Source organism: Nymphaea colorata, chromosome 2 (genome assembly GCF_008831285.2).
Source record: "Nymphaea colorata isolate Beijing-Zhang1983 chromosome 2, ASM883128v2, whole genome shotgun sequence".
Classification (NCBI taxonomy): Eukaryota; Viridiplantae; Streptophyta; class Magnoliopsida; order Nymphaeales; family Nymphaeaceae; genus Nymphaea; species Nymphaea colorata.
In genome coordinates this window covers 11,800,658-11,820,006 of record NC_045139.1, presented here as the reverse complement: position 1 = coordinate 11,820,006, position 19,349 = coordinate 11,800,658, and the positions used below count along the sequence as shown (strand labels likewise).

At 41.7% G+C, this 19,349-nt stretch overlaps 3 protein-coding genes across 9 annotated transcripts in view; 2 read left to right on the top strand and 1 right to left on the bottom strand.

Annotated features, from left to right (window-relative positions):
* Nucleotides 1–821: 821 nt before the first annotated feature.
* Nucleotides 822–19,349, bottom strand: part of LOC116246667 (ATPase family AAA domain-containing protein FIGL1) — a 41,183-nt gene continuing 22,655 nt past the window's right edge. For 2 of the 7 annotated variants that reach the window (XM_031618486.2, XM_031618481.2), the window contains exons 8-14: nucleotides 12,874–12,975; nucleotides 12,690–12,792; nucleotides 11,810–11,893; nucleotides 11,637–11,732; nucleotides 11,387–11,514; nucleotides 5,607–5,709; nucleotides 822–1,329 (exon numbers count right to left, since the gene is read on the bottom strand). In XM_031618486.2, the coding sequence (XP_031474346.1) occupies nucleotides 5,608–5,709; nucleotides 11,387–11,514; nucleotides 11,637–11,732; nucleotides 11,810–11,893; nucleotides 12,690–12,792; nucleotides 12,874–12,975 (615 nt within the window). In that variant the 3' untranslated portion in view covers nucleotides 822–1,329; nucleotide 5,607. The other 5 variants (XR_007572610.1, XR_007572611.1, XM_050076292.1 and 2 more) reach the window with 5 other exon arrangements.
* LOC116246669 (cytochrome P450 94B3-like) lies at nucleotides 2,419–3,953 on the top strand. Its single transcript, XM_031618487.2, has one exon. It carries the CDS (start codon nucleotides 2,450–2,452, stop codon nucleotides 3,893–3,895), a length of 1,446 nt encoding a protein of 481 aa, XP_031474347.2. The 5' UTR covers nucleotides 2,419–2,449; the 3' UTR covers nucleotides 3,896–3,953.
* On the top strand, nucleotides 16,110–17,392 carry LOC126409821 (uncharacterized). The gene is made up of 2 exons (XM_050076294.1): nucleotides 16,110–16,797; nucleotides 17,094–17,392. Exons 1-2 carry the CDS (start codon nucleotides 16,152–16,154, stop codon nucleotides 17,129–17,131), a joined length of 684 nt encoding a protein of 227 aa, XP_049932251.1. The 5' UTR covers nucleotides 16,110–16,151; the 3' UTR covers nucleotides 17,132–17,392.

Sequence of the window (19,349 nt, the reverse complement as noted above, 5' to 3'; positions counted from 1 at the left end):
CTTCTGTCATCGAATCTGCCAAGATCAAATGGTCGAAATTGCTAAAATCTTGACAAGCCCATACAAGAAACATGCCTTGTGTTGCATGTTTATGAACACAGAATGAGCCATGTTCGGCTTATTTTCTTATCAAGCCAGAAAAATAAGTTTTGACAAGCTGAACCAGTCCAAACGCAAGGTACTTCTTCCATTTACTAGTCTAATCTGTGAGTCGCCATTACAGTAGTGCTTACTGTCTTGTTCTTTCAAAGGTGGATGCTCAGCATCCCACTTTTATGTAAATATTATTTTTGGTAATAAATGCAGGGAGCCTAGCTCCCAACAATCCTTCACTGGAGAAATCATGCGCTGCGGTAATGCAGAACCTGTACCCCGGCTTCCAAATATTGGTTAATACAGGGCTGATCCAATTATTAAGAACCTGATATAACCAGATGCTTACAAATACATAGTTGCCAAACAGCACTCTCATCAGGCTTCGGGTACGAAGCGGAAACTGATATTTAAAACATTGAGAACCGGCGCTTTATTTGAAAGGACCTATCTTGGCTGTCTTTAAGCATATATAAACAACGACAAGAGTTCATTTCATGACTTAGTTTATAAAAGTCTACTTTCCAAAGAGAAACAAACAGCGGGCGCATGGTCCTGGAACCCTAAGCTTATTTTATTGCTAAAGGAACTGATCACCATCTTGATGGTGGATTTTATTTTAATTACCGAATAAGTGCCTTTCCTTTTACCGTAAATTTTTTGTAAAAAATTGGAAAAAAGTTGCCAACCAAGAACCTTTCGCTTTAGAAAGTGAAGAATAGAACTCATTTGATATCAAGATATGTTATTTTCCTCACTAAGCCAACGCACTTGAACAAGAACCTCTTGGTTATTCAGATGCTTCAACTCACCAAGTTCGAAAGATGAAAGTAAATGGACTTGGAGAAAACAAGATCTCATTAGACCTATAAGCCTATCCACAGTTTTACTTTGGGATATGAAACGCACCAACCTCTAAATTCTAAAGGGGTTATCAGTGCACTCGAGCTGAAAATGGTTTTCTCTTCCGATAGTCAGTTGGGCCGAAATGGCTGTCAAACTGGCCCACACAGTTCATCTCCCACCATCATCACTCCTGGTACAGTTACAGATGTACAACTTAAGGGAGAGATGGTGAAGGAAGTTTGTGAAGCGAGTTAAGGCTAGGACTTTCTAGGTCTAACCATGCCCTCCCTTTCCAAGCTGCTGTGATCATGCCACCAAGAGGCTGTGTAGATAGAAGTCCATCTAGTGCCGGTTTACATCAGCAACGATGAGAAGGTGCAGTAACCCGACCTGCGTTCAGAAGACAATATATTTAAAAAATCTCGCTGCATCCAAATGCATGAACAGATTTACAAGGCCATTTTTACGATGGAAACAACTATCTGTCTAACAGTACATGTTGAGAAGATTAGTAATTATATGGCCATTTCTTCAAGCTGATTCATGGTCACATAAACTGCTTCTCCCTCTCCTAGACATTACTGGTCACATGAGATGAAACCAATGCTTTTTTTACTAGAAATTCACAGGAATTCCGTCGGAGGAATCTAGCACTGGCGATGCTTATCACCACCTAATCACTCCACTGCACCAAAACTCGTTACTTAAATCCGAAGTGAAGTTGAAAAGATGGTTTCCATATCATGTCGGAGGCCGTGAGAAATGATGCTTATCGCCAATATGCATCGCACCGTGTCTGGCGATTTCCTTTTCCTATTTCAACATTAATCACTAAATATTTTAAAATATTAAATACAACAAAATAACCAATTTTCAGACCCTCGTGTCGGGTTAGCATAGTATCTGCGGGGGTATGCCCGTGGCCGGTTCTGAGAGCACTGCTAAGAACAGGCATTCGCTTGCGGTCGGTAGGATATGCCTGTGGCCGGTTCTGACAGCACTGTTGAGAACAGGCAGGCGCTCCAAATAGAATTGAACGGACAAAAACATCAAGGGACATTTGCCAGCTTGCCACGTTACCGTTTTACCAAAGTTTGAGTCAGGGACTTGTGTCAAGGTTGACCATGAAGACACGAGAAGGAAAGGTTGTGGAACATGCAGGCAAGGATGTAAACAGTGGATTTTGTTTTCACATTTTCCCAACCTGAAGTCACAATTCATGCGCATGGCTACGCGAGTTGGGCCCACCAACTGAACCAATACCACCGTTCGGCGGGCCGAATCAAGGACGATGGCGCAAATTACCACCGGCCACCTTCATCCAACTTATATACCTGCTGTGACTTGAGGAATGCACAATCGGAAAACTATAAACGCACGAGCTATGGAAAGAAAGAAGAAGCTTCACCACAGAGCCACAGCGAGAGAGAGAGAGGCTGCCAACTTCAACTTCATCAAGCACACCACCTTTACCTGGACCAGAGAGAGAGAGAGAGAGAGAGAGAGAGAGATGTTAGTCGTGGTGGTTATATTCTTCGCACTTCTGTTATACTTTTCTACCTTACGTCCTAGAAGGTCTGTTTATGGACCACCATCTTACCCCATCGTCGGTTGCTTGATCTCTTTTTACAAGAACCAAAATCGTCTCCTTGATTGGTATACTGAGCTTCTTTCTCGATCACCATCTCAGACAATACTGATAGATCGAGTTGGCTCCACTCCAACTATAATCACAGCTAACCCTGCCAACGTTGAACACATAGTCAAGACACAGTTCCATAACTACCCAAAAGGCAGACCCTTCACTGACACCCTAGGAGATCTCTTGGGCAGAGGAATATTCAATGTTGATGGGGAGTTGTGGCATCAACAGAGGAAGGCAGTGAGCCATGAATTCACGACGAGATCGTTGAGAGACTTGGTGCTAAGAACAATGGAGACAGAAGCTGAACGGCGGCTTTTGCCTCTGCTGCAGACTGCTTGCACAAACAAGAGGAGCATCGACCTGCAAGAGGTGTTGAACAGGTTTGCCTTCGACATTGTCTGCAAGGTCTCCTTTGACATGGATCCACAGTCCCTTCTTCCATCAATGCCGCCTTGCCATCTTGCACGTGCATTTGACATAGCAACAGCGATTAGTGCCAGGAGAGCAGCAGAGCCATTGCAGATGATATGGAAGGCCAAGCGAGCCCTTCGCATAGGTTCTGAGCAGAGGCTCAGAGAAGCAGTCGACTCACTGCACAAGTCAGTTATGGAGATGGTCCAAACAAAGAAAAGTTTGGGTAGTGAGGATCTCCTGTCAAGGTTGTTGTCTATCTACAATAAAGATGAAAACTTGGCTAGGGATATGGTGATAAACTTTCTCCTAGCAGGAAGGGACACAATATCAGCAGCTCTTACATGGTTCTTCTGGCTCCTAACTCATCATCCACATGTACAGAAAACAATAACAGATGAAATTAGCAGACTTCAAATTCTTAGTTTTGACACGTTGCATGAATTGAAATTCCTAAAGGCCAGCCTCTGTGAAAGCATGAGACTTTACCCCCCAATAGTATGGGATTCAAAACATGCAGAAAATGATGACGTCCTCCCAGATGGCACATTTGTCCCCCAAGGAAGTAGAGTAACCTACTTTCCCTATGGGATGGGAAGAATGGAGACTTTGTGGGGAAAAGACTGTTTGGAGTTCCGACCGTGGAGATGGCTCGACCCTTGTTCTGGCAATGAAGAGGAAGTACCAGTATCAACATACAAGTTCCCGATTTTCCATGGCGGGCCAAGGCAGTGCCTAGGGAAGGATATGGCATTCATGGAGATGAAATACATTGTTGCTGTCATACTGAGCAGGTTTGAACTCAAGCCTATAAACACTAGCAAGCCACAGCTCATTCCATTTCTGACCACTCACATGGCCGGTGGCTTCCATGTATTAGTTAAAGGAAAGAAGGTCTAATCTTGACTTTGAAGCTTATTAGTATAACACATTCAAGAGCTTTCCCCATTATTCAGATAATTTCTGCTTCACAACCAGAAAGATATGAGCAGCAAAAAATTAAAATAAAAAAGTGGTTTTCTCAAAAGTCCAACTTGCATGCTTGTACTAGCTGTATTCCATGTGTAAAGAAAACAGGAGATGTAGTCTTTAAGGAAATGGGTGCTCTCAGCTGGACACCTGTTGAGAATACACACTTGATCTCCAGATCAAAATAAAATTTACAGCGTTCCTGACTAAGTTAGAGTTCCTCAAGTCCAAGGCTTATTTATCCCCTCAAGCAACTAATTGATTAATGGACCACACTTGCTGAAAGGAAAGGAATTGCCACACCAATCTCCATCAGCCAGCCGGTACTCCCCAAGAATTCAAGAAAGAAACCTGAGCCATTTTTAGCTTAGATAACTAGCCCAAGCCTATGAATTAAAAGCATCTCAATTTCTGGTTCAAAAATCTAAATCTCAAGACGTAATGCCTTTAACCTTGACAAGTGACAACCACTTCAAAAATGTCCACTTGCTACATGTTGCTCTTATTCAAGTTTGCTATCATCATCATTTGCAAGAACTTTCTCCATGCCCAGCTAATAAAAGATAATTCCTATTATACTGACACGTAATCTATGATATTAGATCTTTTCTTGCCTATCTGTGACCTATGTAACAGAGACAACAAGAAATTAGCTACCATGTTCCCAAAAGATGCAGAAGCCAGAACCCAAAGGTTCAAAACATACAAGCCTCAAAAGATGTAGAAACCTAAGGGGGTGTGTTACTATTCCATGAATCTGCCCCAAAAATGGAGACTCTCTGAGCAGATTCATGGAACACTTTGTTACGTGGTTTCATGTGAATTTGCCACAATTTTTAAAGTAAATTCACGGAACAGTAACAAACCGTTCTCTTTGCCAAATAGCCCCTAAGATTCATAGTGTATTAGGGGTTTCATCATAGTGAGCAGACCACTTCTGTATCTTTTCTCCTCATAGAAACAATTGCTTTACCTTGACAGCCAGTTCAAAATGCAGCATCAGCCATTACGATGCAGTTGCTAAGATGCCACAGTATAATCAGTTGGAACAGTCCCAGAGAGTTAAGATTTCCATTTGTATGCCATCTCCCTCGACCAAATGATCCAATGAATTAACCGACCCTATCACGTCTGATGTACTCAGTCCCTTCACAACATTTTTGCAACTTTGTGGTACTAATAGGTGAAGCAGAATCTGACCCATGAAATGATATCCTTTGCCAACTGGAACATATTGAAGTACAGGTGAGGTGAAGCAGCACACAAGGTGACATCTCTATTTCTACAAAAACAGATTTACCACCGAGCATATACTGTTCCATCTTCACATCCAATTCACAAGCAGCAATAACATGCCAACTGACACACAAAGAAGTGCAGACTCCTGTCGCATGGCTCAAGCTGATTAGTGTCTGCTGTCCATCCTTGGGGAGTGTATATAGCATTTTTCCAGAAGAATTATCATCATAAATGAAAAATCAAAATAATTAAAGTATTATGACCTTCACAAATGTTATTCAGAAGAGGTGCTAAATGGCAGAAAAGACAAAAATCTTCTTGGAAACCCATCTGCAGCAATAAATATAGTATTGAATGCTTCAAAGTTCAAACAAAAAAGAGGGATTTTTGTCCAGAAAGTCACCTTAGATTGAGAGGCTGCCAAACTGTCTGTTCCACTCATCATAACTTCCCAGTTCATTCTGTGAAACAGATGGCCTCACCTCTTGCAGTGCCTTCTCAAAATCCTATCAATAATTGTAGAACAGGGGCTTTAGTGGCTCAAAATAGAACTAAGGAAAGCATTGCAGATAGCCAGCAAATGAGGCCAAGTTAGCTTGATTATCAACTATTTGCCTTGGGACTTGCTCAGACCACTCATAACACCTGACAAAAGTCTATTCAGTTTGCACTAATTGATTGCTCTAGTCTATGACTGAGTAAGAACAACATTGCAAGCCCCATTTTGCTCTTGACAAATTTACAAGACATACAAGTGGCAAGAACAAGATGCAGTTCTGGTTAAATTAGATAAATATGTGCCTTGGACCAGAATGCAGTCTCATATGAGAAAGATACTCAAAACCTGATCAAATTGTCATCCAAGTATGTTGGCCCCCACTACGGAAAATAAAAACAAAAACTTCATGACAATAGAAATGAAGAAACAAACTAATAGGCATCATATATAATTCCACAACTAGATTATGGTGAAACATGTTGAATCAAGATATACTCAAGTCAACCCAACAGTCACATGGCTAATTTTTTTGTTTGAGTGCAGCCTAAGTCTCCCAAACCCGAAGGAGGCTTAGCTTCCTGCTTGCTATATTTAGCAGGGCCCAAATTTTAACCGAACAGCCAAATGCAAGGGCAAGTTAAGCAAAAGCTTGAACGGGCAAGGGACACCACAAAACTGTTTAAAGCTGAAGCCCATGTCCTTACTCAAGTCTGCTACAGCCGGCAGTCTTTTGAGAGAGAAAACTTGTTTATTCACAAACCCTAATCTCCATAATAAAGAGATTAGGGTAGAAAAGGGATTTACAAATTACATCAACCAAAAATAGAGAAATGTTAAAAGAGACCTTGTAACTATTAAATATTACAAAGAACCACCTAGAAACATAAACTCTTTTAATTCAACACTCCCCCTCAAGCTGGAGCATATATATTAAACATGCTAAGCTTGTCACAACATCTAGAGAAATCACCAATAGGAAGAGCTTTAGTGAAGACATCTGCAGCTTGATCTTCTGATGGTACATGAATAGTGGCAATGGTTCCTCCTTGAACGAGATCTCGAATATAATGGCAGTCCACTTCAATATGTTTAGTTCTCTCATGGAAAACTGGATTGTTTGCAATGTACGTGGCTGTTCGATTGTCACAATACATCTTCATGGGAAGTGGAATCGACACACTTAGTCTAGATAGCATGGATTTAGCCCAAGTCATTTCAACGGCAGTTTGAGCCATAGCTCTGTACTCGGATTCTGCACTAGATCTTGATACCACACCTTACTTTTGCTTCTCCAAGATATAAGGTTGTCTCCCACAAATACACAGAATCCTGTAGTAGATTTCATGTCTTCGACTAAGCCATCATAATCAGCATCACTATAGGCTTCCACTTCCAGGGTCTTGCCTTTTGTGAACAAAAGCCCTTTGTCAGGGGACGATTTCAGATATTTGACAACCATTAAAGTTGCATCCCAATGAACTTTCTTGAGTTTTTCCATAAATTGACATAGCTTCCTCACTGCAAAGCTAATGTCTGGTCTTGTCACAGTAACATAGAGGAGCTTTCCAATAAGGGATCTATATGATCGAGAAGCTACTAATTCTAATTGATCACCATGAAGATATATGCGTGGATTCACAGGTAGATTAGCCGGTTTAGCTCCTAGCATCCCGGTGTTCTGCAATAAATCAAGAACATACTTCCGTTGAGAGAAAACTACACCTTCCCTGTTGTGAGCAACTTCTATTCCCAAGAAATATCGTAGTGGACCAAGATCTTTCGTCACAAAGTGTTTTTGAAGAAACAACGTTGTATCAAAAATTTCTTGATCGGAATCACCTATTAGGATAATATCATCAACATAAACCACTAGAATGGTCATAACCCTAGAACTCTTCTTGATAAACAAAGAATGATCAAGAGGGAATCTCGCAAAGCCACACTTTGAGACTACTTCAGAGAACTTGTGAAACCACGCACAAGGGCTCTGTTTGAGTCCATAAATAGCTTTCTTCACTTTGCACACTTTTCCACACTCCTCCTATCGTTCAAACCCTGGTGGTTGTTGCATATAGACAGTCTCATCAAGATCACCGTACAAAAAGGCATTTTTGACATCAAGCTGATACATGTGCCAGTCATTGTGCACAACCACAGGGATGATAAGCCAAATGGCAAGAGAGAAAGTCTCAAAGAAATCAACCCTGTAAGTATGCGTGTAGCCCTTAACAACCAACCGAGCTTTGTATCTTTCCATAGAACCATCAGAATTATATTTCATTATGAATACTCACTTGGAGCCAACAATGTCACAATCAGAAGGAGGATCAACAAGTTCCCAGGTGCCTCGCTGAACTAATGCATCTATCTCATCTTGCATAGCCCGTCTCCACTGAGTATCTAACAAAGTCTGTTGGTGACAAATAGAAACTGCATGGGCAGTTAGAGCTTGAATAAACTATTACATACTTGATTGTGACATTCGCACTGATATACTCTTTTTGAGTCAAGGGATCAAAGCATTTATAGCCTTTATGGTTTCTGGAGTAGCCAATAAAGATATATTTAATGGCTTGGGCCCCTAATTTATCACGTGTGGGTCCAAGTATGTAAACAAAGCATGTGCAACCAAATACTTTGGGAGCTACTGGAAACAAGGGTTTTTGTGGGTGCACAAATTTAATGGGAACCTGGTTGTCAATGGAAGATGAGGGTAAACGGTTGGTCAAGTAACAGGCAGTGAGAATGACATCTCCCCAAAAATATGCAGGTAGATTAGTATGAAGCATAAGGGAACGAGCCACATTTAAAAGTTGGCGATGTTTTCGCTCAGCTACTCCATTTTGCTGGGAGGTATGGGGACAAGTAAACTGAGGAGAAATGCCATTATCAGAGTAAAACTTCATTAAGGTAGATGCCTTGAACTCAAGAGCGTTATCAGTGTGAATGCTTTTAACAAGAATACTAAACCGGGTCTTTATTTCAATAATAAGGTCCTTGAGAGTACATATGACTTCAAACCTTTCTTTCAAAAGGAAAGCCTAAGTGACTCGAGAATAATCATCAACTATGACAAGGAAATAACGAAATCAAGGCCTACTAACAACTCTGCTAGGACCCCACACATCAACATGAAGAAGATCAAATAGTCCACAACTGGACGGACTAAGACTCGATGGGTAACTGTTTCGGGTGTGGTTGCCAAGGTGACAGGCTTCACACTGGAACGACTTTGGTACTGATAGATGAGGAAGCAAGTGACGGAGCTTGGAGACAGATGGATGACCAAGTCTGAGATGCCACTGGAAGGAGGAGGACAATGAAAAAGTCGATGAGGCTGCAATACCCACAGAATCAGACAGGATATAGATTGCCCCTTTTTCATAATCTCCACTAATCGTCTTTTCAGTTTGCAAGTCCTGAAATGAACATAAATCAGATTCAAATGTAACACGACAATGTAAGTCTTTAGTCAATTGTCCAACTGATAAAAGATTAGTGGGAAACTTAGGAGCATATAACACATTAGGAATTGTCATAGACTGGGAAATCTTAATATCTCCATAACCCATAACAAGAGACCATCTGTCATATGCAAGTTTCACATGATGAGTATGAGGTAATGTGTTGAGCAAGGTAGATAATGATGGTCTACGATAAAAGTAGTCTTGATGCTCCTGAATCAATAATCCAAATAGTACATGTATCATGTAGGGCAGTATTGACAGACATAGCATTGTCTATTATAACTGTGGAGGCCGACGGCTGAATAGATCTGTGCCCTAAGAACTGCTCATACTCTGACTTGTTGATATTCACTGTCACAGTCTCAGGATGGGAAGAAGACCAAGACCCCTCTACTACTGATGAAGATGCTTGGACAGATCCAATAGGAGACTGTAATGAATTCTTGTTCTGCTTAGATGCAACACCTCTTTCTACAGATGTAGCGGAAGGACGACCATGTTTATCCCAACATTTGTCTTCCAAATGCCCTATTTTCCCACAGTAGGTGCACTAAAATCTCCCACGAGCTCCTACTAACCCTCGACCTATGCCCCTCCCCTTGGAGAAACTACCACCACGGCCTCCTGAAGCCACCAAGGTAGAGGCAGATGCATCACTAGAAGGCGGATGGCATGTGCAGATTGTTACTATTCTTGTGCATGTAGTTTAGTGTTTGAGTGTGATAATTCTGCTTGCCTATGCTTTGGCCCTCGAAATATGCCTTAATTTATTTTAAAGCAGATTTATGGTTTTGGAATTCATATCTCCTATAATAACACTTTATCTGCATAATGTAGTTTGAAACTTCGAGGTTTCCACTAAGCACTTCCTTTGTACTTACTCCTTGTGTCTTTGAAGTGCTGCTGCCGGGGTAATAACTACTAATGCAGTTCATCTAGTGAAGTATATATGGCAGCCCATTATGTGCCTTTAAGCCCATTTTTATGGCTTTCCGGCTTGGCTTGTCTACCAGTTCTACATGTCTAGGAAAATGTAGTTTTGAACTATCTCTTGCAAACATGTATTGTACGTCTAGCCTCACATTCCTAGGTTTGGATTTATATTTTGAGGGTCCTGTGTCCTAATCTTGGAAGGACATATGCGTTTGATATGAAATTCTAGTTCTCTTTGTTTGTGGTTGCATTTTGTAACTTCTATTTTTTTTACACTTTTGTGATGCTTTCACTGCTCATGTTTTATAAGTACGCGATTTCCAAATTGTATGGTTAGAAAACCATTTGAGGTGTTATTATGGGTCCTCATGCAAAGGCCCTTCTCAGTTTGCTGAAGGCATGATAGGTTCCCACCTTCCACTTCTATAGTTGACCCATCCACAACATGTATGTTAAAGTTGCAGCAATTTGGGGGTAACCTTACATGAACCACTGATACTAGCTGGCCAAACTAGAGAATGATCTTAACCCCATCACCTTTTCTCGCATAGGCCAAACTACCACAATCTAAACCTCTTGACAATACATCATTGTATTCCTTCTTTTTTCATGAAATGGCTTGAAAATGGTGCTTGATCTTCTGTAAAAGATGTACTCAGCTGTCTCCATGAACAGCTTATGTCCAGCTTATGTTCCCTTATTTTCTTGAACACAAGTCGAAGGTGTTTGTAGTGTTTTCCAAAAGACCCATTGTAGCATCAAGTATACAAGAACAAAATCTGATTGTCCGTTAAGGAACAGATGGTTGTTGAGCCATTTGGTAAACCCTAACAAGGTTACGAGGAATTAAACAATCCCATAGCAAGTCCTGCAAGCAGTATCTACTGCCTGTGAAGTGTGAAGGCTGGATAAAGCCAGCCTCAAGCAACTTGCTTAGTTGCCGATGGAGCTCAGCAAAATTCTATCTCCTTACCATATGGAAGCCCTTTGGCTCTAGCACCTCACAATGGGGCTCAGTCCCACTGCCAATGCCAACAGCTGGGAGAGCTATGTCCTCATGCAGGCCTTTGAGTTCCTCTTGGAGGGTCTGCACTGTGCCCAACAATGAGTGTTGGTCGTAGACAAAATTTAGATAGACCGACTATCAATAATTAAGGACTCCAGCATGTCAGCAGCAAAAATAGAAGTTCAATTTGATAAACACAAAAGGTAAAACCATAAACAATATAGAATGCTAGAAACTTGAAAAGGTCAACAAGCTGTTAATAAATTTAATTAATATACCTGAAGAGCAACAGGTCGCATGTCATCTTTTTCTAACTTTGTAATGTCAAGGCCCTCTCTGAGTGCATCCCTAAGCGGACCCATGGAAGCATCCTTGACCAAATTCTTCATATCTGATCCTGAATATCCTGTGAGACGCAGGCAGAAGTCATAAATGAACAGCATCACTTATCAAAAAGGTGACTAAATCTGGTCATTTATGACAAAAAACATAACAAGGAAGATTGAGGATGGACAGCGAATGTGAAACCTTCAGTAAGCCTGCAGACAGAATTGATATCTTCATCTGAGAGGCTAAATAAACCATCCTTCGCTAAAAGATTACGCACTATCCAGGCTCTTGCTTCTTCATGAGCAACATAAACTGTTGTCAAATTCACTTACTCAAATGCATTAAAACTATCAAGAAGGAACAATATACACCTGGGGAAGGAAGAGGGATATAAAGACGTTTAGTGAGACGCCTCCGTGCTGCTTCATCAAGTTCCTGAGGTCTATTTGTTGCTCCTGGTTCACAGTGCCAACATCAAAAAACAAAATGCATATATCTTCTTTGATCATTCACTAAAAGCTACATACAATGTCCAGAGATTTGGCCAGCATTTCTAATCACTTGTGACGGGATTGAGCAACTTGGCAAGTTATATTGTTACAATGAGATGAAAAGAATTGGTCATATCATTACCATAATACCATTTTAACAATGAAAATCAAATTTAGGTTGCATTAACCACATGAAGTAGCATTTTCTTTTCCATCATAAAATTTCTTCATATATTCACTGGGAATCTGCTACATTGAAAAGGAATTTATTTTCCTAAAATTAATAAATATGCAAAAGAAAAAATAACATGCTATATTCAGCAACATCAAACTCAGAATCAGAAATTTCCCAATGAGTCGATAGAAACATTGCTGAAAGCCTGCAACTTTTACTAAGAAAGATTCACCAAAACACAGAAAAAACAAAAAGGAGCAAAAAGATTTGGTCATTCACAATATCACAAACAGAAGGATTGAAATATCACACTCATGCTCCAAATTTTGAAGAAATCAAAAAAATGAAATTGCTGACGTCCAAATGGATAGTAACTAATACACTGTCTTATGATCTTGAGAAAACCAATGTCTCCTAAACTAGCTGAAATACACATACATTTGCATGTTTAGTTTTTAACTGCAGCTACTTGTTCATCCACAAATAGGACACTGACAACCTTCCGATTGAATTGTCAAACATCACTTTCCATGCAGGAATGCACCCAAAGACAAAGGAAAAAGGAATAAAACCGAGGCCAATTACCTATAAGCAAAATTTGTTCACTGCCAGTGTCAAAACCTTCCATCTCTATCAAAAATTGGGTCTTAAGCCTTCTGCTAGATTCATGCTCTCCTTCAGATTTTCTCTAAAATAAGTTGTGCGCAGACAATCATGAGAGAACTTATAGCTGACACTCAATTTTCATGGGGGATGTTGTAAAACATACTTGAGATAGGAGAGAATCAATTTCATCCACAAAAATAACTGCAGGTTGACGACAGCTTGCAACTGCAAATAAAGCCCTGACAAGTTTTTCGCCTTCTCCAATCTAACAGAAATTGTAATCTATTAACAGAAAAACATTATAACAATAAAAGCTGGAGGCTTGTCTAGCCACATCATTAACAAGAATTACAAAAAGAAGAATCATGAATTAATTATTCTTCCAGCTGGAGACTTGTTGCCAGCGACCGATCTTCCTTGCCGCAATTAAGAAACCACAGTCAAGAATAGAAAGACAAAATCAATGAACCAGTATTAAGAAACCAGATTAGTATTCTCTTCTCCCAGGAAGAGAAGACAGACACAATCTTCATGATGAAGAAAATGAGAAACAGCACATACCCTAATACCAAGGTGGCCCTCTTATATGCATACTGTTATATAACAGGTCGTTACTCCTGTAGACCCAAACCAATTGGATAGCCTACAAAGGTTGCTTGCTGTTATTCTCATAATGTATGGAGAAAAACAAACAGACATGGATTTCCCTCCTTAAGAAGACACCTCGTCCTCAAGGTGTGAAGTTGAGAAAATGTTTTTGTATTTCTTCAGCATCTTCCCATGTTGCTTGGAATTTTTAGATTTGGTATGTGCACCTCAATAAAATCCCTGCAAGAAGAACAAACAGAAAGGAGAAAAGAAAGGCCCAAAGATCACATCCTTGAACAACCTGGACGTGACCTAATTCCTTCATTATATAGCTTACGCAATCTTTTAATATATCCATAAACACCCCCACACTTTTTAATATCATACAATAGGGGCCTAGGGCTCATCTTATGACATAATACACACTAGATAGGACTTGGATCTGATTCAGATTGAATATACATCTCCTTAACAAACCAAGTCATAACACCTTCCCTCAATCTGTGCATGGTCTTGAACTATGGAGAACTTAAACATCAAAACTCTTGTTCTATTAAGTTTTTGGCAAAGAGGTCACCAACTTTATGCTCAGTTCAAAGAAACTGTGTTCAAGCTCCTTATCTTCTACTTTTTCGTTTTACAAACTACAAAGTTTTCATCTATTTTAATGTGTTTTGTACCACTATGACCTACAGGACTAGGGGATATACTGATAGCACTTCGATGCTGCACAGCAGAAACAATCTCAAGATCCTTCCCCTCAGCTACGTCAACATATATCTAACTCTTGTCACCTCAACAGTTGAACCAGCTGTAGATATATATTCAGCTTTAATACTCAACTGTGCAACAGCCCTTCGTCTTATACTGCCACAAGACACCAAATTTTCCCCAAGGAATATATAATAACTTGAGATTAGCTTCTGCCGCATCAAGACCACGTGCCCAATTTACATCTGTACAAGTAACCACTACATCTGTGTCTATGCAACATCAATTTCTATTGTAGAGAAGCCCATCTACAAGTGTTTTCTTAAATATCTGAAATTTTGTTTTACAGCATCCATATGACCAAGCCTTGGGTTATGCATAAACTGGGAATTCCTAATTTATAAATAAACAATATCAGGTTTACTAAAAGAAGAAACTAAAGAATGCTTACTATGTTATGATACCATATGGGATCATCATGCAAGTCTCGATAGTTTGGGCTGCTAACTCTAATATTTAACACACTTGAAGTAGATAACGGTTCACAGTCCTTTATTCCTGCCCTGTCCAGTGAGTATACTTATGTCACATTAGTGTGTAAGTGTCATCTTTCCTATCAACTGTAATTCTAAGAAAACATCTTAGATTTCCAAGATGTTTCAGTTTGAACTTTGATTTCAAACAACTTTCACCACCTGAATATGCACTCTGAATCCCCAGCAACAATTATATCATTCACATAGTGTAATCATGTGTTGACTTTAGAAAACAATTAAAGGGTGATCTAATAATCGCCAAAAAATGCCATGCCTTGTGAATTTCTTCTAAAAATTTGTCAAAAGACCAGGAGACTTGTTTTGTTTCAACTCATACACGGCTCTTTCTTATTTGCACACTTCGGTCTTGGAATCCCCTTCAGCATATCCAAGTGACTACTCCATGTATACCTCCTCTTTCAAATGTGTTAAGATGTGTTTATATTCAGTTTTAGGTTTAAGAGGGTACTTTTGTAATAACTTTTCCTTTAGATGTTTCTCTTGTAACTTCTCTCTCTCCTCTAGTCTATATAAAGAGGAGTTAGGGCAGATTTCGAGGTTAATCAAAGATTATTCTTTCTAATCTTATCATGGTATCAGAGCAGCAGCCGTCTCCTCCTCCTTGGCGCGCCGATTGAGCGGCGCCGCCCGCCGCCTGACCGCGCCCATCGCTGCGCTTCCTCCACCCGCTCGTGTCCACCCATCTCCGCCCGTCGCTGACCTCTCCGCCCGACGCCTCCGCCCAGTCGCTGTCCTGACCTCTCCGCCCGACGCCTCCGCCCGTCGCTGACCTCTCCACCCGACGCCTCCGCCCGTCGCTGACCTCTCCGCCTGACGCCTCTGCCCGTTGCTGTCTTCTCCGCCCGACGCCTCCGTCAGCTGTTGCAGTCATCTTCGCCGCTGCCCGCCGTGGCTGTCACCTCCGCCCGCCGCCGCCGTCCGTCGCTGTTGCTTCTCCGCTGCCGCTGAATCGCCGCTGCACGCTGCATCGCCTCTGCTGTCTCCACCACTCTCCTCTGCTCCGCCGCTGCTCTGCACGCTGATTTTCCTCTCAGCGTCTTCGCTGTCGCCTCTGGTAATCTGTCTTCGTTCAGTTCTGTTGTTGCCTCTTCCAGCCGATCAGACTTATGGATTGCTGCCTGTGTTAACTGCTTCATGATCAGCATGTTGTCTTTCGATATGTGATTGTCTTCTTTTTGCCTGCACTTCCTATTCCGTGGCTCGGTTTCCTCCATTGTGTTGAGCGATGTCTGAAATTAGCAGCGGCGCTAATACCTCTTCCTTTGTGTCGTCGGGAGAGATGAAGAGTTCCCCATTTTCCAGCTTTATCACCAAAATGGATGGGGGTAATTACGAGATGTGGGCCATGCAAGTAAAAAGAACCCTGATCGCTCATGAGAAGGAACATCTTATATTGGAGCCCGAGCCCGTACAGAAGGTAGGAAAATATACTACTTGGTTTAAAGATAATTCGTTGGTTATGGTATGGATTGTTGGTACTCTTACTCAAGACATTGCCAATGAAGTCCTGCATAAGGAAAGTGCCAAGGATATGTGGGATTCCCTTGCAGCCACCTATTCACAAGCAAGGAATGAAACAAGAATTATGCAGCTTCATCATGATATTCATCAGATGCGCCAAGATGGTCGCCCTCTACATACTTATTATTCTAGTCTCAAGTCCATGTTTGAGAGACTAAACAGCTACTTTCCTGCATGTAAGTGTGAACAACAGAAGGCATACAGAGATATGCTTATGGTCGGAGTATTTCTGTCTGGATTAGACTCTGTTTATGAATCAGCAAAGAATCAGATGCTCACTAGTCCCTCGATTCCTCCTATTGATGAAGCTTATAGTAGGCTAAGCAGAATTCCAATCCCTTCATCGACTGTTCTTGATACCACTTCTGCTATGCTTGCTACTCGTGGCAGAGGTGGGTCCCTCTTTGCCAGAGGACGAGGATACCGTGGCCGTGGCAATACCCCTTCGCGCCCAGTATGTCAGTTTTGTCATCGCATTGGTCACACTGTGGATAAGTGTTGGCAGAAACATGGTCGTCCAGCTGTTGCCAATCAGACTGTTTTTACTGATTCTCCAGAGCAGCCTAAGACTCAGCATCCTGTTTCCTCCAGTGAGTTACGTGCAGATGATATTATCTCTCAGTTGAGACACTTGATTGGAGATAGACCTCAACAAGCTCCTGATCCGACCACCTCTACTATCACTACTGCTGCCAGTGCATCTTCATCTGGTATGTATTCTGACACTACAGATTGGCTCATTGATTCGGGTGCATCGACACATCTCTGTGGAGACAAGGCACAGTTTACTTCTTATGTCCCTACTCCACCTGGTCGCTCGGTTATTCTAGCAGATGGCAAATATTCTCCAGTTGTTGGACTTGGAGAGGTCCAACTTACTTCATCATTACCATTGCAACATGTTCTTCATGCACCAGAATTCCCACATAGCCTACTATCTATCAGTCAGATTACCAGAGATTTAAACTGTCGTGCGATATTTGACTCCTCTTCTCTTGTGTTTCAGGATATACTGACGGGCAGGGTGATTGGCAGTGGCCGTGAACAGGGAGGTCTTTACAGGCTAGTGCATCCCTTTCCCTTTGCTGGGTCTACCTCTGCAGGGTCGTCCTCATCCTCGGCTTATACTTGGCATTTACGTTTTGGACATCTACCGTTTCAGAAACTGCTGCATGTTCTTCCTCAGCTGTCTCCTAAGTCTTCTTTTCAATGCGAGTCTTGTCAGTTGGGCAAACACCATCGGTCATCCTTTCCTCCGCGGCCCAGTCGAAGTAGCCATTCTGTGTTTGAGTTACTTCATTTTGATGTTTGGGGTCCAAGTCGTACACCTGCTCTTCAAGGTCATCGATATTATCTTGTTGCTATCGATGACTATAGTCGTGTTAGTTGGGTTTTTCTTATGAAGCATAAATCTGAAGTGGGTCATGTAATCAAAAATTTTATCAATGAAATTCTGACTCAGTTTGATACTTGTGTCAAAATTGTGCGCTCTGACAATGCTCTTGAGTTCTGTGCTTCCTCTTTGGAACAATTTTTCAGGGATAAGGGTATCATCCACCAAACTTCTTGTGCCTATACCTCCCAACAAAATGGGGTTGCTGAACGGAAACACCGTCATATTCTTGATGTTGCCAGAACCATTATCATACATAGCCATGTTCCCCATTCTTACTGGGGCGATGCTGTTCTCACAGCCTGCTATCTTATTAATCGTATGCCGTCATCTGTGTTGGGAGACCTTATTCCTATCTCTGTCCTCTTTCCTGACAGAGACTTGTTTTCTGTTCCACCTCGTGTTTTTGGATGTGTTGCCTTTGTTCAGTTGCTTGGTCCTGGGCGAGATAAGTTGTCTCCTCGGGCCATCAAAACGATCTTTGTTGGTTATTCCCGCACTCAAAAGGGATATCGATGTTATGATCCTTCTACTCGTCGGTATTATGTGAGTGCTGATGTTACATTTTTTGAATCAACCTCTTTCTTCTCCCCAAATGGAACTCAATTAAGGGCGCCTGAATTAAATGATGAAGTCCAATTTCCTCTACCTCTCATGAGTTGTCCAAACCCAGTTGATCCACGTTTTGGGGCTGTCTACCAACGTCGTACTAAGCCTGCTGCGCCTGTTCAATGTGCACCTGTGCCTTCACCCAGCACGCCCAAGGTAATTCCTGACACAAACTCAACTGACAATGTTTTATGTAATGATGACATAGGAGTATGTCACGAGCATGTTCCTGCTCCTAATGAACTTGATATGCCCATTGCTCAAAGGAAAGGCAAACGCAGTTGCACTTTGCATCCTATCTCTGGTCATTTATCCATGGATAGACTCACCCCTATGTACCGACAGTTTGTCAAGGGGCTGTCGGCTATTGCTCTTCCACAGAATCCCATGGATGCTCTCTCTGATCCCAAATGGGCAGCAGCTATGCAAGAAGAGATGGATGCTCTTCAGTCTAGAGGCACCTGGACACTTGTTACTCCTTCAGCTGATGCAGCCATTGTTGGTTGCAGATGGGTCTTTACTATCAAATACAGAGCAGATGGCAGTATTGACAGATATAAGGCTCGTCTGGTTGCAAAAGGCTATACCCAAACTTATGGAGTTGATTATTATGATACCTTCTCTCCTGTGGCACGACATGCTTCTTTACGGATTCTCCTTGCTGTGGCTGTCAGCAAGAATTGGTCCCTCTCCCAGCTTGATGTCAAAAATGCCTTTCTCTATGGTGACTTACATGAAGAAGTGTATATGCAGCAACCACCAGGGTTTGTTGCTGAGGGGGAGTGTCAGAAAGTGTGCAGATTGAGAAAGGCGATTTATGGTCTGAAACAGAGTCCTCGAGCTTGGTTTCAGAAATTGTCAGAGAATATTGAGAATGAGGGCTTCAGACGTTCTTCGGCCGACCATTCCCTCTTTGTCAAGAAGACTTCTACAGGTACGGTGATAGTTCTTGTCTATGTTGATGATATCATTGTTACAGGGGATGATGATCAGGGGATTTCCAACATCAAGGATGTCCTTGGACAACACTTTGTCACCAAGGACCTTGGTGAACTACGTTATTTCCTTGGTATTGAGTTTGCCAGAAATCAAAAGGGCCTTATCATGTGCCAGAGGAAATACGTTACTGATGTTTTGCAAGAGACAGGGATGCTTGGGTGTCGGCCTGCATCCACGCCTATGGATATCAATACCCGCTTGTATGATGATGATACTGAAGATGTTGATGCGAGACAGTATAGAGGGATTGTTGGGAAGCTC

Coding starts and splice junctions, on each gene's coding strand:
- LOC126409821 (XM_050076294.1), top strand. CDS start 16,152: ATGCAGCTTCATCATGATATTCATCAGATGCGCCAAGATGGTCGCCCT. Junction 16,798..17,093: donor TGCCAGTGCATCTTCATCTG/GTATGTATTCTG, acceptor CTTGTGTTTCAG/GATATACTGACGGGCAGGGT.
- LOC116246669 (XM_031618487.2), top strand. CDS start 2,450: ATGTTAGTCGTGGTGGTTATATTCTTCGCACTTCTGTTATACTTTTCT.